Source organism: Haliotis rubra, unplaced genomic scaffold (assembly GCF_003918875.1).
Source record: "Haliotis rubra isolate DU_JTF1 unplaced genomic scaffold, ASM391887v1 Scf152, whole genome shotgun sequence".
Lineage (NCBI taxonomy): Eukaryota > Metazoa > Mollusca > Gastropoda > Lepetellida > Haliotidae > Haliotis > Haliotis rubra.
Genome location: NW_025765470.1, coordinates 1,537,913 through 1,552,822, shown reverse-complemented (window position 1 = coordinate 1,552,822; position 14,910 = coordinate 1,537,913). Strand labels below are relative to the sequence as shown.

Genomic DNA, 14,910 nt, shown 5'->3' with positions numbered 1-14,910 from the left:
CACATGTATTGCCTAGATCTTTCTGGTGGTGATGTGGCTGGGATATTGCTACAAGCGGCGTAAAATAAGAGTTACTCGTTGTGCTTAGCAAGTGCTTGTCTGAAGATATGCAGTACTTAACATTTCTTCTGAAATATCCTGTGTTTCCAGCTACATGCATCACACACATTTACATTCTGTTTGTTTCAACGAAAAACGATATGAGGTAATTTGATGGTTTTATTTAGTGATTTGCCGCATGTCATGAACACTGAAAGATAAATTGAAAGCCTATTTACAATCAAGAAAAATGCCAATCTCACAAATAAGCCAAAATATACCCCTGACTGTCATGCATACACTCGGCACTATCAGCCTTCATACTCTACCTTTACACAGCATGCACAAACTTGAAACACGCCCACTCCTACACTGCCATATATATCTGTATGGAAGTGTATCTAATATAACCACCACTCCCTCCAGAGCTGACGGCACCTCCGGGGTACAAGAGAAAGGCGCGGTTCCTGTTTGTCACAGACAAGTGCCAGTTTAAGAGGTCTTCGACAGAAATCCTCCGAGCCAGCCTGGCCAACATTCTCAACAGTAAGTAGTGTTGCCATTTCTATTGTTAAGGCTGTTTGGTTTATGATAGAGTATTCAGTTGAAACTATTGTTAAGGCTCAGTTTGGTTTATGATAGAGTATTCAGTTGAAACTATTGTTAAGGCTCAGTTTGGTTTATGATAGAGTATTCAGTTGAAACTATTGTTAAGGCTGTTTGGTTTATGATAGAGTATTCAGTTGAAACTATTGTTAAGGCTGTTTGGTTTATGATAGAGTATTCAGTTGAAACTATTGTTAAGGCTGTTTTGAAACTATTGGTTTATGATAGAGTATTCAGTTGAAACTATTGTTAAGGCTCATGATAGAGTTTAGTTGAAACTATTGTTAAGGCTGTTTGGTTTATGATAGAGTATTCAGTTGAAACTATTGTTAAGGCTGTTTGGTTTATGATAGTGTATTCAGTTGAAACTATTGTTAAGGCTGTTTGGTTTATGATAGAGTATTCAGTTGAAACTATTGTTAAGGCTGTTTGGTTTATGATAGAGTAGCGATAATTGGTAAAAGGGTCATCCACACAACATAAATTATTGCTACCGGCTATACCACAGCTTTAGTCATATCGGTAATGCTGAAGATAATGTCTCTATAAAACTACATGTAGAAACTGGGCCGTAGCACAACAACCATAGCGACAATACTGACGATACTGCTGAAGATACTGATGCTTAGACATCTCATGTGGTACAGGGCCCCGTTCCTCAAAGCAATCGTAGCGCTACGACAGTCGTAAGTCAATGTTAAAGTTTGGGAGTTAACACAATCGTAGCGCTACGATCACTTTGAGGAACGGGGCCCTGGGCCATACCACAGTCGCAGGGATACCAGTAGAAGAGTGTTTCGCATCTGTGAAGGGGTATTTAAGTACACACATCAACAAAGGTATTGCTGGTTATATTCTTTCTGCATTGAAACAACGGCGCCCGAACTATATCAGATTATCGTTACTGGACAAATGCGCTTACAAATACACTTCCGGGGTAACTGTTGCGTTCTTCGTCCTTGACCCCACAGAACAGAAGAAATTCAAGTGCAGGAAGAAATGCCAGGTGACCTCTATAGACATCAAGTGCGGGTCCAGGCGGAGAAAGTTCTCCAGGAAGGTCCAGGGCAACGGGAAGTCTCTGGTCACGGCCGAGTTCGAACTCCTCATGAACTCCAGAAAGCCTTCAGGTAGGGTGTGTTTAGAAAACCATCTCGTTTCTGTTAATCCGCCAATTTAATCAGGAAATAACTGTTATCTGTTAATATGTCAAAGTTATAAATACTTTGCAAGTGATTCCGTGTGATTTGATCAACTGAACAAGCAATTGTTTTGTGTTTGTTTCCATTAACCGATAAAGACATCTACATTTTTTTGTGTGTCAGTGATTAAATTAGCATCTATGAAATTATTTTTTGTTGGGGTATATATGTATATATGTACATCAATATTTATTTGTGTTAACCGAGATGTATCGAATTTTACGTCTATACCATAAAAGGGAAAAATAATGAGGACATTTCATAATTACACTGGTTATTGATGACAGATGTGTTTGTCCTCTTTCTTATCCATAACAGCTTCCATGTCAATTTTAAGTCATCTTATGGGTTCTATAAAGGAAGCTCATTCTTGTGGTACCCAGATTGGATTTGGATTGTTAAAAGCATCTGATCATGAGTGTCTTACATATTGTTTTACAAAAACTTTTATCATAGCAACAATTGTATTGCGAAAATTGCTAGTTTAAAAGGTTTATCATATTAAGATATGTGGGTGTGCGGTTAGGGACAGCCACGTACAATAATCTTTGCGCATGAAATCAATAGCGTGTTTTGTTTCAGTGCGGGTAGGTATGTAGCATTTGTGTATAACATTTGTAAAAACCTAACAGCTCATTCACCCCTTATTGATATACAGGTAACTGTGACATAGCCTGTGTGGGAAAGCGAACCAAGCGGAAGTTGAAGAAGGCGTTCAAGACGTTGAAGAGAGCGATCAGGAAGGGGGACCTACCCATTGGGTAAGACGTTGGTCATCACTTTACATTCTACTCTGGGTTGACAGAGATAACGATATTTGTAAATCAGTGTGCATTCTTGCTCCTCACTCACAACATTTTGTTGCAGGTTTGCAGGAACACCATTAGACATCATCAAGAAGTCGTTCAGACCCGAGAAGGCGATTCCTGCCTCCTGCAGCCCCGGTACCATCAACGTCAATCAAGTGTGTGGTACGTCATATGTCAACATCCTCACTCATCCTTAAAGAACACATGTCATTTCTCGAATAGTTCGAGGTACTCGTCGTGAAAGTCATCGTCTTCGTGTTTGACAGAGTGAAAGTTAGGACTAATTTGTGATCTGCCGTTCACGAGAAAGACTGAAAAATTGCAAAGGTTATCAAAACTTTACTTGTCTGAAAACAGTCTCTGGACCACTGCCAACTTAAGGCCAGCTGCGGTACCAGTATCGTCACAATGGAATAACCACATATTGCTTAGCCACCATGAATGTGAATACTTTCTTTAACTCGGTAGATTATGTATGTGATTCGACTCAACGCATTGTTATCTGGATCATGGACAATACATAAGATTGAACTAATCGCTCATGAACTTATTGTCTCCTGTCTATGGAGCCATGCATTCTCGACATTAGCGATTGTTCACGAGATTAGTTTCTTGGTGATCATTGAGCATTTCCCCTCCATTAGTTGGCTGCAGTATAGGGACCTACTTCGACGCTCAGGAGGGTGGATGCCGCCCTTGCCCAGGAGGGACTTATCAGGACACAGAGGGACAGATGTCATGTAAGGACTGCCCTAACCGTAGAGTCGGTGGCGGGCGAGTCGGGGCGACAGCAGCGGCAGAGTGTTCAGGTAAATAGAACTTATGCTTCGCTATTGTTGGCGGACATAATAGCCCCGTGCAGGAGAGGTCCTAGAGAAGATATTTGAATGAGATACTAGTATTTGTACGTTCACTCCTTGAAATAAAGCAGGGTCTTTTTCCTTCAAAATGAGGATGGGTAAAATAATCATTATCCATCATGTCTCTGTTAGGATTATTCATCCTGCATATGAAAGGAACCATGGGGATTGGGGTGAAACCTAAGGACAATTTATCATGATAAAACAATATTTATGGAACAGGTTGTTTTTTCTGAAAGCATTCCCAAAAATCACAGGGACTGCTTAATGGGTAAAATATAGAGTTATTTTACTCTCCATTCATCGGGAATTTCAGAATAACGTTCACAGTACATTTTAGGTACTTACCTATTTAAGAGCAAAGGAACTTTAAAACAACGCTTTAACAGTGCTTCACGCGAAGCTTATTTCGCACTGACGTTAGACCCTTTTTCTATTTCTTAAGAATGTGGGTACACAATTTACAATTCTGGGGGGATTCCAGTCTGAAACATTTCTCAGAATCCAATCGTGTTGTAAGAGCCAACTGTTGGTGATCAGACTCTGTGATCTGGCTGACTCTATGGCATCGTAACCGTATTGTATGGTAGTTTACATAAGTTAATGGTCCGGTCAGTCGATTATTTCCGGGAATATTGTTGACTGGGGCATATAACAACTTTCACTCACGTAACTCCCTGATCTATTTCCAGACCTTTGTGAGCCAGGCTTCTTCTCCAAGAGCGGCAGTAAGCCATGTGTACCCTGCTCCCAGGGGTACTACCAACCAGACTTCGGCCGGACAACCTGCACCCCCTGCGGGCATGGCATGAGGACCCGGGGACCCGCGGCAGCCGAGTTCAAAGCGTGCAGTGCCAGGGGTAACGTTGGTGTTGTTGAAACTGTCTGATCCCAGTCGCTTCTGAGAATTTCTAAAGAACAATATACTTTACAATATAGCTGAAATTATAATTAAACCTTTATGCAAAGATCTAAACATGAACCAGATAAGGTGGTGTCACAGGTCCAAAGACATCATTCTAGTATTTACGAAAAGAATTGCCTTGTGTGTTTAACAGGCTAGCGCTGTGCAAGGATGACGTAAATCCGTTAAGAGTAATGTCTCAGTTAATATTTTACCATAAATATTGCGGATGGTTGCGTATTTTAAGTTGCTCTGCGGAGTTGCGTCCCAAAGAGGTATCCGGATCCGCTTTTAGTTGGTTCAATTCCCAAATATAATCCCTTGTGTTCGAGTTGTAACAATCTACAGTGGTACGTCCTCTCATATCGATTCCCTCCGTGATCTTACTGAACTGTTGCTGAAAGCTGTGTTGAACCTTTATTACCAACTCGCTGCTGTCTGAGCAACTGGATCAATCAGATGTGTTTTCAGCGACATGCCAGGCCGGTCACTTCTACAACGTCAGCGTCCACCAGTGCCAGATCTGCCCACGGGGCTCCTACCAGCCTCGTTCTGGTCACAACTACTGCATCGCCTGCCCGGGGTCGACCACGACGGACGCCCCAGGCTCAACCAGCAGCGGCAACTGTAAAAGTAAGCTGTCTTGCTGGTTATTATTATCATTTTCCGAGGATTAATATATCCCAAATTAGTTTTGAATGCTTCCACAAGGTATTGGGCGATTTGAAAAACTATCTGGTAAAATACAGGTTGAAGAGTAAAGGCCTTCACGTTAGTATGAAATGTGTAGACGTTATCGTCACTGGCTGCATGTACATAAAACGTTTTTGTTGGGTAGACCGACTGTGTGGCGGGTACCAGGGACGCTACCAGGGGGTGATCGAGACCCCCAACTACCCCGGGGATTACCCCATCGACATCCGGTGCACGTGGAAGATCAAACCCGACAAGAGACGCCGCATCCTCGTCATCATTCCCGAGATCTACCTGCGCGAGGACGACAAATGCGGCGACGTCCTCGTCATGAGGAAATCTAGTAGGTTGATTATTATCTTTCTTACCTGTGCGTAAAGTCTTTTGCTTTCGTTTTTGGTATGGTTATAATTATATGAATATTGTGACTAATGTTGAGACTACAACACAGCGAAAGGGATAGGTTTTTTTGTTCGGCACTGTATTGTTAATTCTTACTTAAGTATTTGTGTCACAACATGGGGTGGGAATCGACCCGACTCTAAATTATTATAGATTGTAATATTATTAGACCAATATACCACCCTTAAATATTCATGCTTTTCTAATTTTCGAGCCGGCTACCAGTTTTCCGTTCTCGATTTCGAATTCATATTCTACGTATAAGATAAAGATTCAGACGATTCTTTCCTTTTGATTTTGGGCCATTCTTGATATTCAGAGATGTTGATGGTATTAAGCACACCACGATTCATTGCCCTCAAAATATGCTGACACAGCACGTTGTGGAGAAACATTTTCTAAACGTGTCATGGTCTGGCAGGGGGCCTTGTATGGCCCATTGGTAATGAAGAACTAATACGTTGAGTACAAAATCATACACGTTATTCCGAGACGAAATTCTGATTGTTTGTTGTTATAACAGAGTCCCCATACAGCCTGACCACGTTCGAGACATGCAAGAGCAAAGATCAACCGATCGCCTTCACTGCTCGCTCCAAGAAACTGTGGATTCAGTTCAAGTCGGACGGCAACAACACAGCCAAAGGATTCTCCATACCATTTGTCACATACAACGGTTGGTATTTCATTCACAGAAGACTCATTACCTAATTCAGAACCATCACTATATTTAAAACTGCGACTCACGCGGAATCGAACTAAAACACGTCATGTTTGGTGTCTAGAGAAAGTGTAGGGACTGCCTCTGCACCAATAACTTTCATCTCACCGTTGCCTGCCCCTTCTATATGGAATTGACCTTATTGAGAGCAAGTGTTTGTCTTTAGGGGCAATACCGCGTGTGTTGTTGAAACGGTTGATGTCAACATATGCTATTGCTATAATGATTGCTGTTATGATTTCAGAGGAATACCAGACCCTCATTGAAGACATCGTCCGCGACGGCCGTCTCTACAACTCCTATCAACATCAACAAATATTCAAGGTTGTTACAATAATGTTCTGGCTACATTGCAGCTCGGCCAAATCCGAGATTGTTTAAGCGTTGTTCATTTAACAAGAACTCTGCAAAACCCTTTAGTTATAAATGTTCTCTGACGTCATCAAATACATATACTCCTTTTAAACTACTTGATTGCTACCGCCTCCGTGGTGTAGAGGTTAGAGCGTCCGCCCGGAGAGCGAAAGGTCGCGGGTTCGATCCCCGACCGCGTCATACCAAAAGACGTTAAAATATGGTACTTGTTTGTCCCTGCCTGGCGCTTGGCATTAATGGGTACAACAAGGACTGGTCGGCTCAGAGTCAGTATAATGTGTCTGAGTGGGGTATTCATGCTTCACTGCGGCATGGTATCTCAGTGGGCTAGCACTATAAAACCAGCTTAAGTCTGGGCTAGTACAAGCAGCCGCACATACACATACACACGCATGCACGTGGTCATGTGAGCGAAATATTCTCAAGCACGACGTAAAACCCAATTTCACCTCACCTCACTTGATTGCTGACCCGTGAAGATCCTACCCATGCTTGTCGTAAGAGACGACTAACGGGATCAAGTGGTCAGGCTCTCTGACTTGGTTGATGTATGTGGCATCGTTTACCAAGTAGCGTAGATCGATGGTACACTATGTTAATCACTTGATTATCTGGACCAGACTAGATTATTTAAAGATCGACAACATATAGCTGAAAAAAATGCGGCGTAAATGAACAAATACAGCAAACTGATTCCCTAAAACTGCAGTTGCGAGATATATGAACGTCTTTTTTTTAAATCGAAACGTTGATCTTTGTTAATTCATTGAATGATTCTAAATAGGAATAAGGGACCGTGTGTGAAACCAGTCTTGGTATCCCTTAGTCATGTTCCAATATTATAAAGCGTAACTATAGTTTGGCATGAAATGCATGTGGACCCGTTTTTTGGTAAATATCTCTTCATCCAATGACCCAATCGATCGCAAACTGTGCAAGTGGATGTTTTGTCAGACAACCTAATCACATTGTTAATCACCGATTTTATGCATTTGTATTAAAGAATCTGTCTATGTAACTGTCAACAAAATAAACAGCAGAACGCAGAATGCTTGCAGAGGGAGGGAGCCAATGACCTGTAACAGCGGCAGTGCTGGGTCATAAAGGGAAATGCACGTGCAGTTCATGATAGTTACCTGTGCACTGCACAGTGATAGACCGTTTGAATCATTCACATTGACTTCTTCTAGCTGTCATCATGAAAGCTTATTCAGATGATGCTAAACGTTTAATTAGAAATGTGTTTAAATTTTTTTTAAAAGAGAGCAAACGTAGCAAACCGATTTATAAGGTGTCGGATTACATGAAAAGTACAACTTTTGCTTTTGGCATGAAAAAGAACATCGTACTAAAAATTGTGAAAAATAAACCAACAACCAATAAACAAAACCTTGTAGAAAAAGGTAGGCATCCAAAGTAAGATTCTTTTGACATCAGGGTCATCAGCATAGCTGACCTACATTGACGAACGTTGACCTTTATGACCCAACACTGCCGCTGTTACAGGTCATTGGCTCCCTCCCTCTGCAAGCTTTCTGCGTTCTGCTGTTTATTTTGTTGACAGTTACATAGACAGATTCTTTAATACAAATGCATAAAATCGGTGATTTACAATGTGATTAGGTTGTCTGACAAAACATCCACTTGCACAGTTTGCGATCGATTGGGTCATTGGATGAAGAGATATTTACAAAAAACGTGTCCACATGCCTTTCATGCCAAACTATACAGTCCGTTTGAGTCAGAAACGGACCGATGAATTGCAAATTGTATCATTGTACAAAATTGCCACATAAATAAAAATAAATAGTACACATGTTTATCATTTACTAATACCCAACCGCTTTCTTATATTTGAAAATTTCCCGGACTCCACCAAAAAAGTTGTTTAAGAAACTACCATCATTGAAAACGCAAAAGTTGTTATCTGTCGCGGCGGGGTGAAACCGCAGAAACGGAACAGCCAGTCATGGCAGGGGACATCTCAAAATCTATTCCGGGAGACCTGTCGGTTCCTCGTCTGTCGTAGTGTCATAGTCACGACTTAAAGGGATGACAAGTGGTGCCACAGTTGCCTGTTGTAAGCCATCCCGAGACCAGTAACCTTGTTCAATGACGTTAGCTACCTTGTTTTTGCCAAGTTTCAGTCGTGCTTTTGCTAAGGGATTCCTGAACCAAAACCTCTACGTCACGCAATCTAAAAGTTGTGTTTGATCTGGCAACATCTCCTTTGACAATACCCCTTATAATTTCAATGGGGTTCAGGTCACAGTGATAGGGTGGAAGTCGCAGAATATCGTGACCCTTACTTTTTCTGTAACTGTCAACTTTGTAGAAAGGTTCACCTTTGTGGGTTTTTATGATCTTATATAGTTGAGGCTTCGTTGCCTTTGAAGGCCGTGCGATCTTAAATTTGTCGAGCCATGATATACTTGTTTTAACCCAATCGAGGAAAACCGCACCATTCATCTCGGAATGGTAGTCTCTGTTATCTGTGGACTTTGCCCTGAATACCAAGTCGCAGCCTGGGAGAAAGCCTTTGCTGGAGCAACCAGCATGGATAATGATTAGTCTCTCTCCTTTCCCTAGAGGCAGCTTTCTACATGACCCCTTATCACCCCCATCGGGTACCCACTGACTGCTGGCAGTGTGCGAGGCATTGACCCAGGTCTCGTCCAAGTACACTGGCTCGAACCCTTCCTCGCGCTTCTTCTTTATAACCCTGAGAAATTTATTTCTCAAGCGAACGATATCGGGGCGTTCACAGAGTACTGACCTATTCTCCCCCGAAATTTTCTTATAACGATACCCGAAAGAGTGTCAGAGTCGCCAGAGTGTGTACTTTGATACTCTGAGGTTGTGTTCTTGCTTCAAATGCTTTTTAAAAATTTTCAGCGACATGTATTTGTCTTTAGAATAGAGCTTGTTGATAGACTGCCTTACAAGGTTCTTTTGAAAGTTGTCCAAATGTTTTGATTTGTGTGATTTTGACACGACCCCTACCTGCTTCGCATCACCCTCTCAATGTTTGTGTTCCAGAACATTTGTCAGTACCCTTGCTGATACTCCTAAAGCTTTTGCTTCCCGCTTACGTAATTATTAATGGCATAAAATGGTTTGCCCCTTTTGGCTTCAGCACGGAAAATATCGTACACTTTAATCATGAACTGTTTCACTTCAGCATTCAACTTCATTTTTCATCAGGCATGTGTATTCCGTGCACGACGAGATAGTGGCTGTTCCGTTTCTGCGGTTTCACCCCGCCGCGACAGATAACAACTTTTGCGTTTTCAATGATGATAGTTTCTTAAACAACTTTTTTTGGTGGAGTCCGGAAAATGTTCAAATATAAGAAAGCTGTTGGGTATTAGTAAATGATAAACATGTGTACTATTTATCTTTATGTGGCAATTTTGTACGATGATCAAATTTGCAATTCATCGGTCCGTTTCTGACTCAAACGGACTGTAGCCTCTACTCGTTTTGTGTCATTTTGGCAATATTGCTTTACTGAGGGCGAGGGACACCAGAAATGAGCTTCACACATTGTGTCCATGTCGGAATCGAACCTGGGCTTTCGGGGGAAACGAAACGAACCACTAGGCTACCCCGCTGGAAAATGACGTTAGTTAATAATGTTAACATTGACGTCATCTCTTTACAGGACCGGAAGCTTCTGAACGCGCTCCTAGAGGTGATCGCCCAGCCCTACAACTATCTGAAATACGTAAACGTGTCCCATACGATGTTCCCACAATCCTTCTTCCGGCTTCTCACGCCCAAAGTTCGGCGATTCTTCAACACATGATGAGACCGCGACGACGCTCGGAGCAAGGAGAATGTGCATTACTCATAGGAATATTTTCATGCGATGTGATCATGTGACATCACGTGACCTTGACCTCATGCTGCTCCAAGCAGACTGGATTTCATAGCCTTCCGGTGGCAAAGGTCATCCAAGGGAGGCAACTCATCCTCATTTGTATCAGTGTTGTGTCATAAAAGATGTCCTAGGCCGTACAGTGTGGGACGTTTAATTGTTGAGTTGAGGAAATGACTCCTGTAGTTGGTACAATTGAGCACGTGACTTACTATACGAAAGGAGACGGTATACGAGAGTATACCAATTGGAGACTTGTTCAGTGTTCATGTGAAATCCTTGGAAGCGTTGCCATAGAAACTATATGCCATAAGAATTGGTTATACATGGTAACGCTCTGTCGCGGTTGACGTAAAGGCATTTTATATCCCGTGTATGGATGGGTGGAGATTTAGAGCTGTGTGTAGCTGTACCCCGCGAGCAACAGTAACTGGCTTTCGCCTTAACTGGGTGTTCAAGTACTGGCGCTGCTAGTTGCACGGAGAATGAATCGGTGAACATACGATATGCATATATTCATCTCGTTCTAGCTTAAAAAGCACAGTAGCCATAAGTCATGTCTACATACCTACCCTCGACCTGCAATAGAGACGTAGGGTTTTGGATGGGGGTAGTGGTTTAGTCCCGATCCGACACAGTGGTTATGGGGTTTGGGACACCTTAGGATCAAATCGCTTTATAGTCATTACACCTAACGCATTTAAAGGAAACCTTAAAGATACAGTTACTCAGAATATTATTTCTGTGCAAATACAACTTAAAGTTGATGCCAGATGTCAGAAATTCTACATTCAGAGAACGTGTAATATGTTTAATGGTTATGAGAGCAAAGTTTCTTTCTTTTGAGATTCTCTACATTAGACAGGTATGCTGGGTAAAGGGCGTCGTGTTTTTTTGTGTTGTGTCTTAATTCCCATCCGACCGTGGAAATGGGTTTTACAAACACCAAGAATAAAAGTTTCAGTCATGCATTTTGTTGCGTATAACGATTCAGCAATGAAAGTAACGAGATGTGTTTAAAGGGTAAAGTGACGCCCTATCCGTCACCCATTTTGAACTGGACTACAATGAATGACACATTATTGAAAGAAAATGCACTAAAACTGGTAATGTTACAGTGTTACGTAGTTTTTGTTTTATCAGAATACTACGGTTCGGACCTGGGGATATCGTTGCTTTGAAAGACAAGTTGTTTAAATTGGTATTTGAATAGGACGTCCTTGTAGCTGGGCGTACGGGAAGCTTTTTGTTTATGTTTTAATCTGGTGCTGAGCGCTTTCCTTTTATTTTAATAGGTCTGGTATCAACCGTTAAACACCGTTTGACTAACAACCCACACCAACGCATAATCACAATGTTTGAAAGGAAAGATCTCTAACCCAGTGAATCATCTAGGTGCGGCCATTTTTAATGTACGCACCTTCACATAATACTGATCCCCAGACAAGACGGTTTACACCTACTTCGTAAGTTATCCGATTTTCAAAACGAGTTCATCATGTTGGGGTAACGACACTTTTTCAATTTCTTGTTCATCAGTGTAAACGGTTTCAATAGAAGTACAGTCTAACAGAAACATACATATGCTGCACCTAGTGTGTTGATAAATATGGTTTCCATGGCAACATGTTGATGAATATGTTTCCATGACAACATATTGATAAATATGGTTTCCATAACGACATGTTCATTAATGTACCTGTTCATGGTTGATGAAAATGGTTTCCATGACAAGGTATTGATGAATATTGTTTCCATGACAACGTATTGATGAGTATGGTTTCCATAACAAAATGTTGATAAATATAGCTGTTGATGGTTGGTGGATATGTTTTCGTGACAAGATGTTGATGAATATGGTTTCCATGACAACATGTTGATGAATATGGTTTCCATGACAACAGAGCTGTGTGATAGGTTGTTGGAACTCGTGGTCCGCTTACCCCTGAAATGATATCTTTATTTGTAGCTTTACAATATAAGTGCTTCAAGCTGTGTAATATACTGAATAAGTGAATGCATTAATTTGTAGGACATTGGCTTTACAGTAAGTGTATATTTTTATTGTTATATATTTTGCTTATCTATCTGTGTGTACATGCTTGTCAAATCTCGATGTATTTAATATATGTATTGTCCCAAATCTGTATGTGCAAATTGTTCAGTGAAATATCAGTTGATGTTTAGCTTCTGTCAATGTCAGATTATTCAGTTTCACCCATATATGACCCATCTAGTTTGCAGCGAGACTGGCTTTCGTGTTCAATAAAACTACATTTGAGAGTCCTGAAAAGATAAATATCATGTTTTCCAGATTAATATATAACAAAAAACGCACACTTTTCAAAGTTTTCCAGGGCTTGAATTATTTTTCAAAACTCCACTGGACACATGTCCACTAAACTTTCAAAATCCACTTGACCAAATATATATTTCACTTGACCACAATTAGCAATTTGGTTTCTTTTGCAAATAATCTTTATCAATTATAAACAACAGACAATTGCATTTTTATTTCATCATCAAAATACATATATCAAAACATTTCAGTAGTTTGGCACTACTGTGCCACGGTAAAGTTTAATGTGGATATTTACTTGACCGACCGGAGAATTCCGCTTGACCAGGGCGTCGGGCAATGGTATTTTTCAACCCCTGTTTAATTTCAAACTGTTGAAAAAATATAATAACTCTATAAGGTAATGTCATACAAATCAATCCAATCAAAGAAAGAACATGGAGTTGTCGGTATAGTTTTACCCAGTGTTTGTAGTGTTTCAGTAATTGTATCGAGAGATGCATGCAGACTCACACGCTCAAGGCCTCCTCCAATACATATCATATGGTATTGAAAACAATGGAGGAACGCATATCTGGGCGGACTAGAATCCTGCGATCACGGGCTCGAATCACAGATTTGCTCTGGTAATGGGTGTGGTTTTTGAGCATCATGACTTTTTCACAGATCCAGCAGTGTGTAGATGTCTACCTTCTACATGTCTGTAAACGGTTATAACGTAAAAACGGTTCTAAACAACGGTAAGCCAAACTACCAACTTCAGAACCAACTCGCACACTCTAACATCGCACAATACCCTATCTTGTTTGGAACCGGAAACATGTGTTTCAGTCGGAGTATATTCAAGCAGGTGTCAGATATTATCATATCAAACTTTGATTTTGCAGGGCTGAAATGTTTTTGAATCATCTTATATATTTTCCAGCGTGTTTGGTTCCGGGACGCGTCCATTTTGAACTGTTGATGTTTACTTAGTATAATAGATGTATTGGAACATAGCAAAATGACATCTCTCTCAGATCCTTCAGGGAAGTCCAGAAGCTTTGGGCGTTCACATAAACATTTCAGTTATCGATGAAACTGAGATAATTTGCGTCAGTTGTTAATTAAGGGAGTTGAAGTCCACCCTCTACTTAACACTGCTGTGCAGAGGGTTCACCCCCGCCCTTGTGGTGGCGTGGTGGAAATTTCCTGATACCAACAGTCTTCGTGAAACTAGATGGGTCACGTGACCTCGTGTACATTGCACCCTGCTAACAAAACCCTGAACTAGATCTTATTGTTCTCACCAATAAATACTGAGTAAATCTCGAATTAAGTGTCTCGTCTTATGATTTGTATAGCCGTGATGTGTAATGGTATATAGTATGTAGATATATAACGTTGGAGATGAGGAAATCGTTTATTCTGCGGGAACTTGCGTGGCGGGAATCTGTGTGAAGCGTGTCTGTATTAGGGGAATATGCTCGAGCAGCGTCTGTGACGAGTGTCTGTAACGTGTCCTGTGTGCCGAGAGTCTGCCATGTGTGACGTGTGTCTGTAACGTGTGACGAGCGTCTGTAACGTGTGCCTGTGTGACGAATGTGTGTAACGTGTGACGAGCGTCTGTAACGTGTGACGAGTGTGTGTAACGTGTGACGAGCGTCTGTAACGTGTAACAGGTGTCTGTAACGTGTGACGGGTGTCTGTACGAGTGTCTGTAACGTGTGCCTGTGTGTCGAGCGTCTGCAACGTGTGACCAGTGTCTGTAACGTGTGACGAGTGTGTGTAACGCGTGCTTGTGTGACGAATCTGTAACGTGTGACCACTGTCTGTAACGTGCGACGAGTGTGTGTAACGTGTCCTGTGTGGCGAGTCTGTGATGTGTGACCAGTGTCTGTAACGTGTGACGAGCGTCTGTAACGTGTGACGGGTATCTTTAACGTGTGACGAGTGTCTTTAACGTGTGACGGGTTTCTGTAACGTGTGACGAGTCTGTGTGACGAGCGTCTGTACCGTGTGACGGGCGTCTGTAACGTGTGACGAGCGTCTGTAACGAACGTGACGAGCGTCTGTAACGTCTGTAACGTGTGACGAGCGTCTGTAACGTGTGACGAGCGTCTGTAGCGTGTGACGAGCTG

The 14,910-nt window shown here is 41.6% G+C and overlaps 1 protein-coding gene across 2 annotated transcripts in view; it reads left to right on the top strand.

The window, feature by feature from the left end:
* The window catches only part of LOC124270507 (signal peptide, CUB and EGF-like domain-containing protein 1), a 60,666-nt gene extending 46,562 nt beyond the window's left edge, over positions 1–14,104 (top strand). For both annotated transcript variants that reach the window (XM_046705526.1, XM_046705525.1), the window contains 11 exons: positions 466–585; positions 1,617–1,775; positions 2,506–2,608; positions 2,715–2,818; positions 3,301–3,465; positions 4,209–4,376; positions 4,892–5,053; positions 5,259–5,456; positions 6,039–6,191; positions 6,481–6,560; positions 10,276–14,104. In XM_046705526.1, coding sequence (XP_046561482.1) covers positions 466–585; positions 1,617–1,775; positions 2,506–2,608; positions 2,715–2,818; positions 3,301–3,465; positions 4,209–4,376; positions 4,892–5,053; positions 5,259–5,456; positions 6,039–6,191; positions 6,481–6,560; positions 10,276–10,419 — 1,556 coding nt within the window. In that variant the 3' untranslated portion in view covers positions 10,420–14,104. The remainder of the gene's footprint in view (positions 1–465; positions 586–1,616; positions 1,776–2,505; positions 2,609–2,714; positions 2,819–3,300; positions 3,466–4,208; positions 4,377–4,891; positions 5,054–5,258; positions 5,457–6,038; positions 6,192–6,480; positions 6,561–10,275) is intronic.
* Positions 14,105–14,910: the final 806 nt, after the last annotated feature.